General features: G+C 37.3%; 2 protein-coding genes and 1 pseudogene across 4 annotated transcripts; all 3 read right to left on the bottom strand.

Moving 5' to 3' along the window:
* Positions 1 to 4,232: 4,232 nt before the first annotated feature.
* On the bottom strand, positions 4,233 to 14,951 carry LOC148730209 (uncharacterized). 3 transcript variants are annotated; one of them, XM_088761271.1, is made up of 5 exons: positions 14,609 to 14,951; positions 9,658 to 9,712; positions 8,504 to 8,565; positions 6,569 to 6,652; positions 4,233 to 6,023 (listed from the first exon to the last, which is right to left on the bottom strand). In XM_088761271.1, the coding sequence occupies exons 2-5, from the start codon at positions 9,665 to 9,667 to the stop codon at positions 5,847 to 5,849; spliced, it is 333 nt and encodes a 110-aa protein (XP_088617397.1). In that variant the 5' UTR covers positions 9,668 to 9,712; positions 14,609 to 14,951; the 3' UTR covers positions 4,233 to 5,846. The 3 variants fall into 3 exon arrangements, 1 of the variants encoding a protein (XP_088617397.1); XR_016001767.1 differs by lacking the exons at positions 8,504 to 8,565; positions 9,658 to 9,712; positions 14,609 to 14,951 and adding an exon at positions 7,243 to 8,486 and having other exon boundaries at positions 5,800 to 6,652; XR_016001766.1 differs by lacking the exons at positions 6,569 to 6,652; positions 8,504 to 8,565; positions 9,658 to 9,712; positions 14,609 to 14,951 and adding an exon at positions 6,685 to 8,486 and having other exon boundaries at positions 5,800 to 6,023.
* Positions 12,084 to 13,652, bottom strand: LOC148730210 (uncharacterized; annotated as a pseudogene).
* LOC148730211 (uncharacterized) lies at positions 13,644 to 14,508 on the bottom strand. The gene is made up of 2 exons (XM_088761270.1): positions 14,302 to 14,508; positions 13,644 to 14,150 (listed from the first exon to the last, which is right to left on the bottom strand). Exons 1-2 carry the CDS (start codon positions 14,481 to 14,483, stop codon positions 13,856 to 13,858), a joined length of 477 nt encoding a protein of 158 aa, XP_088617396.1. The 5' UTR covers positions 14,484 to 14,508; the 3' UTR covers positions 13,644 to 13,855.
* Positions 14,952 to 17,215: the final 2,264 nt, after the last annotated feature.

The following is a 17,215-nucleotide window of genomic DNA, read 5'->3' on the forward strand; positions in this document are numbered from 1 at the left end:
TCTGGAAGATGACGGAGTGAGATTTGTTCAGAATGCACTTGTTCAGCTAAATACAGCAGAGCCGAACATTATCAACTTATTAAGTTCAATAATCCTAAATTCGTAACTGTTGGGGCGTTAGGCTCGTTACTCGTAGATCCGTGAAGATCAAATCGAAATTGAGAGTTCAAGCAAAGATATAAAGGCTTCAGTTTACAGCATACTTATAGAAATTAAGTTTTATACCACTTATACTTATACATCTAGTTGTGGTGCGTTGTAATTTAGAAAAGTTAAGAAACAACAAGAAATTTTATCGCAAGCTTGATATTAGAGGCTAAAGAGCTAATCAGAGTGCAGTCAGTTACGTTTGGCACGTGCGGCAACCGATATGTAAAAGTCAGAGCTGAAAACTACATTCAAATTGCAGGAACTTTCGCACGCTCACTCTTGAAACCATAGCAACACTAGACTAAAAATGGCAGAATATTAAAAAAATTGAAACGCGGTGCGGTTTTACCCTAAAAGTAGAACGCTAGTAGAGAAATTAAGCTTCAAACTTTCACCTCAGATGTCTCTCTAAAGGGGCACGAAATATGTTCTGCACATCATTGCGTCATCCTTCCTGAAATCAATCGTTCTATTTCGATCATCAAAATTTGTTTTGAGTAAGCCAGGCTGCGTTAATATCGACACGTAAGCTGAGCGGTCATCAGCGGTAGTTTTTCTATTATACTTTCTCCCTAAAAAGGTAGTCTTAATGCATCAAGGATTTTAAGGCTTTCAATTTTTTTAAAAAAAACTACGCTATATCATACCGTTGCTATGGATTTATAGGCGTCTACGTAACATGCGCAGCTTTATATATATATTTAATATAGAACCAAAACCTGTCACTCGCTCTTAGGATTTATACGTAAGGTGGAGATATCAATTGTGACTGTTTAAAAAGTCGTCTGTGACTTTGTTGCAACGAATGTTTGACTCTTTTTGGAGTATTTTTCCTCTAGACCAGGTAAATTTAGTTTCTAGTTTTTATATCGAAGTAAAAATTTGAAAATTGTTCATAGCGGAGTCATGGACAATAGTAGCTTTTTACGTGCTTTATGTGTTTTAATTTTACAATTGAAGGCGATGAAATCTGGAACAACCGTCAATTAAGTAGGCTAGTTCGGGCTGATTATTAAATGCATAACGTAGCAACACTTGGGTAGTTTTTGTTTTGGTAGTTCGAAAGGTTCGTTGGTAGAGCAAATACCCCTAGAAAACGCGGTAAATATTAATCCTAGATTTCCGTTATGCGAAAAATCCGCGCGAATACGTAGAATGCACATGGTTCTAATCATGCGCCATTTGTCGGTCATTTTCGTGAAATGAACACGCTTGCTGATACACAAAATACTGCAGCTATTTAAGACAATTTACATAAGGAGCACAGAAATTCATATGTGTGAAATCCTAGCCACGCCACTACTTACCATGATATCAACAATCCTAGCCACGCCACTACTTACCATGATATCAACAATCCTAGCCACGCCACTACTTACCATGTTATCAACAATTTAGTGCACTTTTCTGAAGCCTCAGTTAAATTTCAAGTAATAATGTGTCGTGAGCCTGTCATGCCTTTGATTCACTTCTTCCAATTTATCGGCGAAATAAACAAAGTAAGGAAATTTTTCACGGGTGGATATAAACACTGATTGAAATTGTAAACTGCGATATATAAAGCCAATTCACTACGCTTGGCGTGGGTAAGTTCGAAATTCAATACTAAGGCAATTTGAAAATAATGGTAATTTAGCGACACCCAATCACTACAGAGATTCCATAACTGAACCCCTCACCTTTTTTGGGCGAAATATCGATCTCCAGCACACTAAAACGTTATTCCTCAGCGAATGACATGAGTAAACCTTTAAAACGTCGGTATATATCTAAAGGACCACTCATTTATCGCCTGGAAGTGGATGGTAAGGAGGGGGAGGCTTTTTGCGATCGCTTGTTTTTCAGAGTTTAAAGCAATTAAAGGGGTGACCATAGAAAATTGATTGCCAATGAGAGGGGATCATTGAAATACTAAAAACTCTTAAGGAAGGGGGAGAAATCAGGTGAATTTTATTGTGACACAGCCAAAATCCTTCACCCCCTCCCCCCCCCATAGATATTGACCGAATCCTATACAATGATTAAGATCTGCTATTGTTTTAAAATAACAAGCGCGCTTTGCCATCTTCTCGCACTTAGAGCTTAAGCTTAATTTTCCTCCTCTTTCTCCTTCCTTCTCCTTCTTCTCCTTTCCTTGTACAGCGGCCGTGCCAGGGAAGGGAACTCTCTTAGCATAATAACAAATAGAGCATCAAAATCTTACATGTGAATTTATAAGACAGAAATACAATAAACACGACTGTCTGCATTGTTTATACCATGAATGGACCATGCCAATTTTCTTATATTTTTTTTTAACCTCTAGCAAGTTGTCAAGCCGCACTATTTCAGATCTATTGTTGAGGAACCAGTCGTTAGTTATAGCCCAGAGGGGGAGGGGGTGGTGGATTTTGGGGATCATTTGGTTATTAGGGAGAACAGAGGGGGAATCAGTCGTCGTCGATAGAGTATAAAAGGAAAGAACTATAGATAATTGACGTCTGTCAATCATCTGCCAATGAGAAGGGCAGGGTGGGGAAAAGTCATAAGAATTTTACAGAGCCTTACCGGGGATTAGCTAAGACATGATAATTGAAATCCTCGCCCCCTTCCCTCTCCCAGACGATAAATATTGACCACTCCCTGAGTTCATTTCTCTGAAATAGAATCTGCACTGAGATTTTTGTCAACATTTACCTTTTATTGTTAATTTATCTTCTATTATAAAAAGAAGGGAAATTTTTGAGATAAAAAAGGGGGTCCCACCGTTTCCAGGGCTCGTTTAGGGAATGCAGTTCTTATATAATTCCTATATTATCATGAAAATTATATCTAAGAGCACTGGCTAATTTGCATTTTCGAAAATTATTCCTTTTCCTCCGCTACGAATCTATTTCAGCGGAAGAATGACATTGCTCAATTCCGAGAAAAAAGTTAATAAGTCATCGTGCTCGTACGCGAGAAAATGCCGAAATACCTCTGGTGGGTTCCGAATATGAGTGGAACGGATTTTAACCACAACCGAAAAAAAAAAACATTGAAATATTCTCAAAGCTTTTAAACCGAGCCGAATATCCGGCGATCAAACCCCGTGTATTTCCCCACCTCCCTTTGATCCTCCACATTCCCCCGATCCCCCATAATCCCCCCCTGCCCCTTTTCCCCCCTTCCTCTCTTGATCCTTCCCTTCCCAAAGGAATCTGCATCGTCCTTTTCTTCAACGTTACATTTACGCTTGTGATTTTCTTCATGTGTATCAGCCATCAGGCCATCAAGAAAGAAGAAAGGCATGGTACGCTATGGATCATGAACAAGCTTATCAAATCAAGTTCACTTTTCATTTTGTTCTTTAAGTTTTGTTTGCTGGCTTTTGTTTGTTTGTTTGCTTGTTTGTTCTTTACTTTAAATGAGCTTTTCTCTTTTCTTCTGGAAAAATAATTGCGGTTGGATATGACCGAAATTTCTTTTAGGAAATAATTAAAGCGATTTTCTGCTTATGAAATCAAAGAAGCTTCTGTCAATCAAAATTGAATTGAGTTGTTAGTCACATGTAAGGGTAGGGTGTGATTTTTCATTCGATTGCCATGGTAACCATGTCTTTCTGGATATGTTTAGTATCTACCCATGTACAAGGAAATGTGCATCAGCTGGAGGAGAGATTTGAAATTTCTTTTAGGAAATAATTAAAGCGATTTTCTGCTTATGAAATCAAAGAAGCTTCAATCAAAATTGAATTGAGTTGTTAGTCACATGTAAGGGTAGGGTGTGATTTTTCATTAGATTGCCATGGTAACCATGTCTTTCTGGATATGTTTAGTATCTACCCATGTACAAGGAAATGTGCATCAGCTGCAGGAGAGAATTGACATTCAGATCTTGGTAGTTAAAGGGTCAACGCAGTGAAAAGCATAAACGAGTAGAAAATATCTTTTATAGAACGCGAGGCGATTCCCACAAAAGGTTTTCCTCAATTACTGCCATTGAATTAGTGCTTTTTCTTTTGGGTTTGAAAGATGATGCCACAAGATGCAAGCAATTTATTGATCAACTTAAAGTTTATGAAAAGTCTCGCTTAGATGCTACTGTTGTTGATAGCGTGGTGCTCTCGATAAAGTAAACGTTTTAATTACGAAATGTCAAAATCTTAAGTACAAGCCAGATATGCTAATCTTGCAGACTGCAAGTGCTCGTGCAGTAAACTACTTATGCTAATTTCATTGCGAGTCACATGTGAGCGTGCAACACTGTCCACTTTAAAGAAAGAGTACTAAGAAGAGCGATGATCGCGTAGTGTCTGTCGGATTTATAATGTTCAGAAATCTTGCGCTCTTAAAAAGGCAAAATTACAATTTCGAAAAAAAAAAAGTTTTTTGGCGGGAAAATTGTCTCTGGAAAAAAAGTCTGCGTTCTTGAATTGTGCTTAGTGTTTATCAAACAATATACTAAGTCTTTTAGCGGGAAAAATGTTTTCCGATGTAAAAAAATATTTTCTCCCGTCAAAAGTCAAGTATATCTTTGGTTTAAACACCAAACGCCGTTCAAATCTGCAGAAAGGTTTTTCCTCTTGGCAACCCTCCATACGCAAAAAGAGTAAAGCCTATATGATACAATGTATATAGGAAGTTCATATATTTTGAACGGCGGTATTAGATACGTATGATGCACGATCCTCGCAGTAGAGAGCGCTATATATGCAATAGTGAAAATCAGACCTGAAAAAAATCAGGCCTGTACGGGATTCGAACCACTGACCTCTGCGATACTAGTGCAGCGCTCTACCAATTGAGCTAACAAGCCAACTGGGAGCAGGCCGTTAAGTTGATTCGTAGTAAACCCGTGATGATAAATCAGATACAATGTATATCTAACGTTCATATATTTTGAACTGCGGTATTAGATACGTATGATGCACGATCCTCGCAGTAGAGAGCGCTATCTATGCAATAGCGAAAATCAGACCTGAAAAATATATGAACTTCATATATACATTGTTTCTGATTTATCATCACGGGTTCATTACGAATCAACTCAACGGCCTGATTTTTTCAAGTCTGATTTTCGCTATTGCATAAATGTGCTCTCTACTGCGAGGATCGTGCATCATACGTTAAGCCTATATTTTGACTAGTTACCAGGCCCAAACAAACCCAAACAAAACCAAGCACCTTGTCGTGTTGTAAAAGTCTGGATTGACTCTGCCGTGACCTTTGACGACCACACTGATCTTAACTGTCCTCGAGCTGCCTGGATATTTTACGTCGTATCAATAGAATAAAACATCTTTTGGACAACAAAACTCTTACTTTAATTATTAACGCTCTTGTTTTCAGCAGGCTTTTCTATTGTTCTACTGTTCGGGGTAATACCTCTAGCAAAAGCATTTTCTAACCTACAACTCATTCAGAACTTTGCTTGCAGAATAATCCTAGGTAACAAAAAATTTGATTATGTCTCTGCTGCGCGCAAATCCCTTGGTTGGTTAAGTGTCCCTCAAAAACTTCAATTGAATACCGTTACCATGGTCCATAAGAGTAGAACAAAGCAGGCACCACCCTATCTTTGCGATTTATTTCATGATAGATTTAATGTGTCCGGACGAAATACTAGAAATATGTCACAGTGAAACCTTGGATGAACAGTTAACCTCTTCTAAGTAATTTTCACTGTCACTACTTTCTTGCTTAGAGTCACTTTTATTATCTTATATTTTACTGTCACTAAATCAAAAACAAAAACAAAAATCCAAACCAAATTTTCAATGAAAAAAAATTTATGATTTTACATTCAGTCAAGAAGATGCCTTGACAAAAAAACACTTCAACCAGCCTTGACCTAGTTGATGAAACAGGCACAACTTTATTTGGAGCCTTCTTTTTTGCTTCTTTACTCATCTCCTAGAAAGGAAAGTGATATTACCTGAGAAAGTAATACTAGTAAATTTCATTTTTTTTAATCTTTATTACACAGCAATTCATAAAGAATCTTAAATTCACAAATATAATTTGTTAGAGAATGCCTCACAGGTGAATAGTGCTGATTCACTGGTTCAGAAGTGATTGGCAAGGTGCCACTGACCGCCAAGCAACCAAAGAAAACAATCTCCAACTATTTTTTGTTATATTGACAGAAATATACTACTTTTTTTATTTCTGTATGGTATAATAATATATCAAAAAAGTTATTCACTCAAGTGTTGGTGAATATTATAGTGGTGTATATAAACCCAGCCAAGTGGCAAGGTTAATATCCACCATTATTCACCTCCACTGAGGTGAATACTTGCTACACGGAACAATTTGTTTTACTTCTGTTAGAAAGAGAAGAAAAATACTCTAAGAAAAATATGTTTTAGTTCACCAGAATTTCTAATGAAGAACAAAATACAAAACTTAACCTGGACAGCAAAAATTGAAGGTTTTTGTTTCAAATCACTGCTTACCTGAATTTTACTCTGCCTCTCTTTCAGCTCCTCTGGAGAAATAACTTCTTCTGCTACCTTGTTTATTGTATTGTCACCTAGCACCTAAAAGGTCAAACAGGAAGCTTAACACTTACCCATGCCACTCTCATAACAACTAAATTCTTGTTTCTCATTAGCAAAATACTGGACATGTCCCAAAACTGAAAAAAAAAAAATGTTTACATGTGAATAAGAAGTGGTTCATTGAGTAGATTTTAAGTGCAGCTCAAAGATAAGGGGTCCAAAATATGCTTGTTAAACTCGTACAGAATATGCCTACTTAAGAACAGCAGCAGACTAATCTTGACAGACAAACATGTACAATGAAAACAGTGTTTTAAAAAATGCATCCCTATTCTGGGATGTCAAAATTTGTCAACACATCAAGGCAAATTGTGAGAATGTCTTAAGTAACTCTTTCAATACCAGAAGTGATAATTAACAATTATTCCATGAGCGTGTATTGTATATGAGATGATAGATAGCCAATGAGGTGTGTAGCGCCAAGTTGGCTATAATCATCTCCTATCCAACAAGCGCGAGTGGAATAATTGTTTTATAAAAAACACCCCCAAGATATTAGACAAAATCAATCTTCTCTTCTTCTCTTCTTTTTAGCTCCCTTTAAATTTTAAGCTAATGCGTACACTTACCATAATTGTAGACTATGGTATATTGGCTCATATACCATAATCATGGCTAAGCCAATAAAAAGTCTTGAATTGCATTATCCAATTGTGACCAGGCTCACAACTGTGCATGACATTGCAATATTTTTTTGTTATAATTTTAGAATTACATCTTCAGAAACTATTTCCTATGATAATCAAATTATCATACACACAGGATTTGCATCATAAATTTCCTTTAAGTCACACCACCACACCTAACTATTTCCTATGATAACCAAATCAACCTAAACACAGGATTTGCAGCTAAATTTCCTTTAGAATGATCACACCTAACTTCCAAAATTTTAGAGAATTTCTTGCTGTTGTTCGATTCCTTATAAAAGAAGTACAGTTAGTTAGTTTAACTCAGTAGTTCAGAGTGTCAAGACCAGCACTTACAAGCTCAGAACCTCTTGGTCACAAAAAACGAACTCCAGTACGTGAAACCTCAAGTTAGTGACCTATTTTACTGAGGATTTGCTTGCAATCACCCTTTCTTTTTATCAGTAGTATTTCTTTTGTACTTTCCTGTATAAATAAATTTTATTGTGGCTATAAGTCTGTCTCGTTGTTCAAATAACAACATCAGAACCTGCCTCAGTCACACAATGATCCAGTTTTTAATAATAACATAAAACCTCTCCCTTAAACAATCGAAGCATTATTCAGCCTACATACAGGTAATGAGAATTCTTAAACTTATCAGGTAGAAGTTGTTATCTTGATCTGACACCAAATTCCTGTTACTAATTTTCAAGGAAATGTGTAGTGGCTAGAGAGGAGAATTAGCAATCAGATCTTGGGAATCATGTGAATTCTGAAGAATTGAGTGAGTAAGTAGGTTCACAGTGCAGCTCAAAGATAAGAGGCCCAAAATATGTCTGTTAAACTCATAGAGAATCTGTCCAAGACCAGGGCAAGACTAGTCTTGACAGAAGAGCATACACATTTAAAACAGTGTTTTAAAGCATGCATGTCTATTCTGGGATGTCACAATTTTCCAAACATTAAGACCAAGTATCAGAAATTGTCTAAAGGGATATAATTCAATCAAACTTTCACTAACTAAGCAAGCAAAATTGAAGAGTGGGAGAGAAAAAAAGCCCTGAGTGACTTATGACAAACTACAAGGTTCTCCTTCCAAATTGTCATGTATCGCCTGACATAAAAGGTCAGAAGTTGGTGTTCCATCACAAATAACCATAGGGTTCTATTCTAATCACCCCTTTAACTGTTATCTCACCTTCACTGGTACAGCAGACATGAGTTGAGCCTTTGCTCTACAGTTTGGACAGTCTTGAATGACTAAGACAAAACAGGAAATTAAAAATAACTTCAATTATACTTTTTTGTCCCTAAACAAAATTCTCAAGTGTCATAGCTTAGCAGCTCAATTTAAGGAAAAAAAAGGACAGTTCACAAATTATGCCTTAGTTTGCAACTGAGAAGTACACATAAATTGTTCTTTTTCTTACAGAAAACAAGTGAACATGCAATTTAAAAGTTTTATATCAATGACTCTGTTGAAATTATGGCTATCTTTTTAATTCTGAATAAAAAAATTCTACCCTTACCAATGAGTGGTAGAATAAACTATAATTGTAAAATAATCTGACATGACCAAATAGATTTACCTAATAACCCTAACATCAGTATGCATATTCTCCATACTGTTCTCTATACATTCCCTAGGGTGCTAAGAAGGAGAATTTGTTAAACAATGAAGAGCTTATCTTTTGTTGGTGACGATTTTCCTAATTCTCCTGACCTTTATGTGTGATACAGGGACAATATTGTATTGAGAAAGTAGATGTTAATCACTCTTGGGGATAAAGAGTTTAGATGAATTTGAACTAAAAACAGAAAATAATGCTCTGCAACATGTCTTCCCAAAGCCAGTGCCTGATACAACCAAAACAGAAAGTGCATGAGCAAGGCAAAGTGTGTGCCAATACCATGAGTTCACAACAGATACAGCAAAGTAATTCCTCATTTAAATCTTTCAGGCACTTCTTTGATCTGCTGTCAACTACCAGTCAAAAGAAAAATTTAACATGAGCTCTGGTAATGCCATTTAAACAATTCTCCCTGTGTTCTTTTGGAGGAATACTTGGCAATTTGGATGGAGAATATAGCATTCTATAGAACTGAGGGGAGAGTGACTAAGTGGCGATACTCCTAGTTGCTTCATGCTAAGAAAACCAGGATAATTAGTCCAACTGGGTGGGTCACTTTAAGCTCTAGTACAGACTTATCTAGTACCTTTTTTTACCAGATATGACACTATGGGCTTTTTTCCCACATATTTCTTCAATATACAGAATGCCTTCAGGGGAGAGTTGCATCATGCATCATGAAGTTGTGTTTAATTCACCTAGCACTTGGAGTTAAATATACCTTTGTTCATTTTAACTTCTTCCTGTGGATCAACCTTTTGATCACCTTCCAAAACCTGAAAAATATATTAATGTTTATGATGGTGGCCAGAAGCACTGTGCTGAAAGATGCTAAGATACCTTAAAGAATATATAATTTTAGTTAAGAAGTGTTGTTGTTGTTGTTGTTGTTGGATACTCCTAAAACCATATATCTCTACCATAAAAGTTTCAAATGTGCTTCCAAAACAAAAATAACTACTTCTCTTACTCTCAACATTGATTGCCAAAAGATGACAAAAATAGTATCCTGACTTAACTGAACAACACTTAAGGCAGTGGCATTTATGATGGCATTTAAAGAAAATTGAGAGAAAATTTTCAGAAGGTTGGGTTAGTCTTCCTATTTCAATACAGCAACAGGTAGCATCATAATTTCATGTGTCTTTCTAATGATTGAGATAATATCATACACTTTTCTGGAGAATAAAACTGAGCTTCCTCCTTTAAATAATTATGTTTAATTTGTACATTTTATTAAATATCTGCTACAAATTAAATATTGTGGTTTCACTATATGATGCCTTTAAATTATAAGAAGTCAAGAATTGACCTGCTTGCCTTCCATGCTGCCTTTGGCCTTCTTTTCTCAAGGGGAACTGAAAATTATCAAAACACAACTCAACCCTAGGCCTGACCTGTTTTGCATCTGTGTTTACATAACGACTATAAGTAATGCTGTTTTACTTTTTTTTTTAACTAATTTTTATTTAATTATATGATTCAAGGAAATTCCATTTCATGACTCATGAATTCTGCCTTTAATTGCACTTGAAACTGATATATGGCATCAGTTTTTGCAAGCAATTCAATGCAGAATTCTACAGGCAAGGGGATGCTCAACTGATTTGGAAATCTATTTTACCTATTTAAATACCTGTCATGCTTAACATAAAGGAGAACATACAGTATTGCCACTTTCCCAGGAGGGTATGCCAGTCCATTGCAGTTCATCCCCTTTCCCCTTCCCTCTCAGTAGTTCCTCAAGTTCCCCTGACAGCTTTTTCTGTTACCCTTTTATACACTCTTGGGTGGAGAGAGGAGCTGTGAGAGCACACTGAGTCATGTCTGTGAACACAACACAATTGCCTCTCTGTGGACAACTTATAAACCGGTACCCTTCTATTACAGTACATGAATTCTTCTTACCTTATTTTCATAAGAAGTCTTATAAGAATTCATTATTCTATCATAAATTATTTCTAGGATCTAAAACCCCACAGTCCCCTTATAAATTTTTCACCTCTCTATCTAAAAGCCCACACTCCTTCCACTGGGTCCAGTAACCCTACTAAGGGACCAGTCATTTATTACAGGGTGGGGGGGTGGGTTGATGCAAATGGGGTGGGGGCATACCATTTTGTGCACCTGAAAATGGGGGGCTGCATAAAATTGTGCAACCATTTCTGAGGGGCCATGTACTTTTATGCATTCCAATTTCCATTCCACAAAAAAAGAAACACTCATGGAATAATTAACATTAGTCAAATATGATTTATTATCAAAGTGATGGCATAACAAACCAACATAACATGGTGTATTAGCAGTTCTTTCACATTGGAAAAAAAACTTCATGGATTACTCTGTATTACTCAGTATCACTGTCCTCTGATTCACTGTTTGAGAAGCTGAGGGCAAGTACTCTTTAATTAGTGTACAAGCTTGATCACTTATAAGCCCTCTTTCCATCATTTGCTTTAGCCAGTAAACTTGTGTCCCTTTCAAGGATATTTGAGCAGCCAACTTCCTTAACTGAAACCTCACCATCAGACAGTAGTTTGGAGATTAAAGCCTTTCTCTTATTTTCACTATTTGCTTTACTAGTTTGGTGAGTTTCTGTGGTTGAGGGCAGGTCATCTTATTTTATGTACAGACTCAAAGGGGGGCCACATTATGTTATGCAGTGGCAAGAACAGGCTCATGGGAAATTATGTATAGGAAAATTAAAATACACCAGTCCACCCCCACTCCAGCCTCCAATACACCCTATGCAGAACGAAAAGAGACTGGGAGCGTTTAACTTGAAAACGAGGCTAGTTGGGCCAAGTAAATAAAAATGGCCGCCTGATGTGAAGAGCGCCAGTTTTTGAAAATGCCGCAAAACTGTTGCGTGCCAAACTGTACCAAAAAGAAGTACAGAACCGAAAGTGGAGAGCAAATTTCTTACTTTAAATTTCCGGACGACACTATCCCCAAAAAGCGTTGGCTCCATGCCATTCGTCGAGACGAAGGAAAAGAGTTTAGAGTCAGCGAAAACACGAAGATCTGTTCTCGTCATTTTAAGCCCGAGGTCTTGGTTAAACCAAATGTGGAGTGTCCGTGCCTTTTTATGTAACATTCAGGACCCTCTCATTTCCGCTTAACACTGAGTTTGACAGAGCTCTGAGGTACACTACAGAATTTCAGTCAATTTAATAAATGTAAACTTGATGATATCTCTCAGGTTAACTATTTTCTAAACCAACTAAAACTAAGGATGTGATTCGCTTGCTTTCAGTCCCAAACACTTTAAGATGTAAGTTTTACATGTAGTTCCAAAGATCTTAAAATCAAATAATAAAGAGGTACTAAACTTACAAAAGCTTTATCCTCAAAGCTATCTTATTATGCAGACCATATTGGTTTAAACATATCCAGTTAGGTATGAGACACAGTTCTCTTTACTCATGACAAGATTAGATTGTGGTAGTTAACCCTTCTAATGGTTACTGAACTCTACAGAGGCTGGTGCTATAAAATGTTCAAAATAGCTGTTTTTTAGGTCTTCATTCAATACTTCCCAGAATTGAGGATCAATTATGATCCTCTCTATACTTATGCCTTTGTTAGTATAGATAACAAAGTCACATCAACTTGCTCCTGTAATACCTAGTTGACTCTGTATCTGGAAGTAGTACTGATGCCCCCTTTTCAGCCTTGGCTTTCCATTTACATTTTCTGCGAAGAAACTGTCATCTGCACATGCTTCTAAGGGACTAACATGAAATTTTGTGTAACGACATTTAACCTCTACCAACCCAAAAGGCTTGCTACAGCCTCGGTCAATGACCTTACCACCTGGTGATGCTGCTAAAAAGGGAGGGGCGATACTGACAAAAGACCACTTTTGAACACTGAAACTGGATTCCTTGTTGAAAACATATATTTTTTATACTCCTTTAAGGCTACAGGCTCGTAGGTTTTCCCATGTGCAGTTTGTTTGGCAGTAAATGGTTGGGGATGAAGCAAATTGTTTACTAGAGTGTCATGATTCCTTTGCCTTTTTACAATTGTGTGGAAATTAGATGCTGTATACCGAAATTTTCTTTCTGCCTGCCATTCTTCTGATGCTACTTGTTCAATTGTTTTCTTGTTGATGGTATTAAGCTTTACCTCATCAACAATCAAATGTCCCAGGAGTGCTTCCTGGCTGCTTCTTAAATCATCTGGCTTTTCATATGGCTCAGATTGTTGCAAAGGAAATGGAGGATATACAGAAATAGCATTTTGTTCATTATGACAGTCCACTGTTGGCATTGAGTCAGTATTACAGAAAACTTGAAAATTACACTCTGTGAACTGTAACTGGTAACTTGCGTAGGAGCCACTTGGACATTTTCCAAATTTTGTTTCCTGTAAGTTGGTACAGCCAGTAGGCATAATTTGAGACAGGGCAAACTTAGGGTTGATCTTTTGAAGTTTGTCTTTTAACAAAGCCTCATCAGATGCCTGTGTACCCAAATTTTTCTTAGCTTCATACAACAAGCACCTTACTCCACTATCAGGGTTATATTCTGCATCTAAATTTACCTTTTTTACCTCAAGTTCCATGACAGGTTGGGGCTTGATTTTATCCCCTCTTACAGGCCTGTGCCATAGTTGTAAACTTGAAGTGCATGCCTTAGCTTGTGTCATATCAGAGTCAATTTCCAAGTCCTTGATATCTTGACAACAATACAAGTTGAACTTACAGTTTCATCATAACAGCCAGCACATGATTGCAAAAACCAACAGTTCCTGCTACACATGTACATGAGGCATATTTAACAGCTCCAGTTACTAAACAAAGTGAAACTTGTAATTTATGGGGTGGCTCAATTTTTTTGAAACTATGGTAACACAAGCATTTAAAAAAGAAATAATGGTCGTCACTTGCGCAAGTTAAGTCCTTCAGATATTTATCAACAAGAAATGTTGGCTTTTTTCATGCTTGTTGGAACCGCATGGTTCTGTTTATTTTTGTCCAAGTTTTTTCCAGATTTAGAAATATGTAAATCCATCTCTGCCCTTGTGAATAATGGCATGCGTTGCAAATTTGTAGACCATCCAGCTGATGGAAATTTAACAGTTCTTTCCTCAGGCATCGCATCACTTTGAGCGAGTTGTTCTTGTCTCTCCTTCCGACGCGTGTATAACAGATCTTTATCGGGATCCACAACATCTTTATCACGACCAGACGCAACATATTCAAGAACTCTTTAAAATGAAAAGTTGAAAAACTATTAATCATTTCATCAACATTTCATTTAGAAAAGTAATTCCTGAAATCCTTTGATCTTCTTGTACGATATCAAAATCTGTTTAATTCTAAGAAGTATCACGCACGACAGACAAATACTGTACTTGCCTTTTCGCCAATTGTGCCTTTGTTTTTAACCCCTTTGCTGGATCGCCACGACATTTTAACCAAAAACGAAGTTCATCTGATTTTAGAGCAGTCGGATTTCTTCCTTGAAGCGATGCTCCTGGGATATCTTCCTCCGTAAGAATCTGAGAAAGACGACTACTTACAGAGTCATGAGCGGCCATATTTTCAACACGAGCCAACAAGGCCCAACTAACCTCGTTTTCAAGTTTATCGCTCCCAGTCTCTTCTCGTTATGCATAGGGTGTATAAATGACCGGTCCCTAACACCTTTCAAAAGTACCCCTACCTCTCTGTCATGTACCCATACCTAAGTACTTCGCTTGGTGATACAGGATTTTTCCATTTACTTCACCTTCGCACACTCCCATCTCTTGATCCTTCTCCAAAGGAGCCCACTTCTTCAGAATCATAATTTTTGGCAGACCTCACTAAAAGTATAAACAAGCTCTGAATCGTACGCCGACAAACTCTGTCCTTCTTTTGTTTTAACGCCTGCACCTTCAAAGACAACTACATCACCGTCGCATAGGACAGCGGAGCTACGCTTTGTTAAGCCTGCAGAGCAGGAGTAATTTGGGCGAGCGAGTGCTTAGTTTTGTCTTAGGGAGAAATGGCCGCCATCTTTGATTTAAGTGGCAAGGGAAGGCTGGGGAGAGAATGCAATTTGTACCGAGGGGGTGAGTGACGGTCAAAAGTAAGGAGAGGGGCTGAGGTTGGTGGGTGAACATCTTACTCTGACTCCAAATCAAACACGACGTCGGATAAACGATCAGGAGCTTGTAATCTTAACTCGCCCCAACATGACGCCTGCACGGCTGGCTAGGCTTTGTTTTGTTTACTAACAAGTTTTTACAAGTTTTTGCAAGTTTTTACAAGTTTATTAGGTCTTCCAAAACAGTTACTTACAATAAACACCGACTACAAATAGCGAGCCAATCTAGGCGGGCGATGTTAAGGACAAACAAACACGAATTAGTAATTGAAGGCGTTAAAAAAGTCGATTTTGAATACATTATTTGTCAAAAAAGGAAAAAAAAATGATAAAAAGTGAAGACGAACATTATAATTTATGATTGGATTGTAATTAAGATGCCTTTTTTATTTCAGAAATAAGAGTGCTAGTGTCAGCATAACTGTCCAGAGTTTCTAGAGTTTCAAATAGTAATACTTGAATTTTCTTTTTGAACATGTGCATTGGTAGTTTCCGATAGCTTTCGGGAATGCTGTTCCAAATTTTAGCACCAACAATGGAAAAAGAGTTTTTATGATGATTGAGCCAACTGATGATTAATATAGTAGTTACCAGAAGATGATGAGCGAGTATTATACTGATGTATGTCTTGTGTAGAAGTATAGATTACAGATATTTTGAGGTGCAGAGTTAGCTGTTATATCAAACATTAAGATTGATGAAAGTTTGAAGTAGAGCATTGAGATTGGCAGAATGTTAGATTGGGCGAAATATGGAATCGCATGCGTTCTGAAAGTCAGAAAATTGATGAGGCGGACGGCTCTCTTTTGGAGTATAAGAATTTTTTTCTAAATGAGATTTGGAAGCTCGGCCCCAGGAAATGAGGCCGTAAGATATATAGGGGAGAAATTAATGAATTTTTAATACTTAGAAGTGTTTTTAAAGGGACAAAGTGTCTTAGTCTCGAAATAATTCCAATATTTCTGTTGATTTTTAGAGAAATATATTTAATGTGGTTTCCAGGATAAATGTTGGTCAATTATTACCCCTAAGTATTTAACATTATCCTTACGTTCAAGATCAAAGAACGTTTTAGTGCGGCCATCATAGGCCTTTATGCAAATGTTAAAATTGATGCATTTTTGATATGGATAAAAAATTATATAGTTCGTTTTCTTAATATTTAAGGAGAGTTTATTTACGATTAACCAGACGACAACTTTAATTAGTTCACAGTTGACGATGGTTTCGAGGGATTTTAGGTTTTTATCAGCGTATAAAAGGTTAGTGTCATCAGCAAAAAGGTAAAAGGTTAACTTGTTTGAGGCCATGTAGATATCATTTACATAAATAAGAAATAGTAGGGGGCCCAGTACACTCCCCTGAAGAACGCCACAAAGGGTACTTTCCTTTCTAGATCATGACGTGGGGACTTACTTGAGTGGGGTCTGGATTCTAGGAGAACCAGTCGTTTACTATACCCCGGATGCCGTAGTGGGATAGTTTATGAAGGAGGATAGAGTTATTCACGGTATCAAATGCTTTTTGAATGTCAATAAATACACCACAGGAGAACATTCCCTTGTCCGTGTTTAATTGAATTTTCTTCACAATATCCAGGATTGCATGCTCGGTTGAGCGCTGTTTTCGGAAACCGTACTGAGACTCGTAAAATAAGAAATGTTTGCTAAACAAGGCCTTTAGGCGGTTGAACATAATTTTCTCAAAGAGTCTAGTAAAGACCGAAAGATGGTCTTAAAATAAGTGAGGAGAATTCGCTACCTTTCTATAATCAAAAAATGGATAGATATTCTAGTCTTCTCGGATAAGGACGAATAAACCGTAGACCCCGTCTCCTGCAAGGTTAGGGGTAGGAGACGTTAATTTCCCACGCACGAGATTGCTGTGTGGCGGATGTCCTCCCCTGGGTTGGTATGGGTGGGAATTGGCCCTGAAAAGCCCCTATGGGGCGTGGTCAAGTTACGTATGTATGTATGTAAGTGATATAGGACGATAGTTTCCAGGTTCGGCTTCGTCCCCATCCTTAAATATTGGAATAATCTTAGCATGCTTAAGTTTGGAGGGGAAGATGCCCCTTTGAACCGAGTTGTTTATTAGAGTTGCCAGAGCGGGGGCTGATATAATAATTATGGTGTGAGCATTTAAGATATATAGGGAGCCCGTTATATATAACAGCCCGTT

This window comes from Stylophora pistillata, chromosome 5 (assembly GCF_964205215.1).
Source record: "Stylophora pistillata chromosome 5, jaStyPist1.2, whole genome shotgun sequence".
Classification (NCBI taxonomy): domain Eukaryota; kingdom Metazoa; phylum Cnidaria; class Anthozoa; order Scleractinia; family Pocilloporidae; genus Stylophora; species Stylophora pistillata.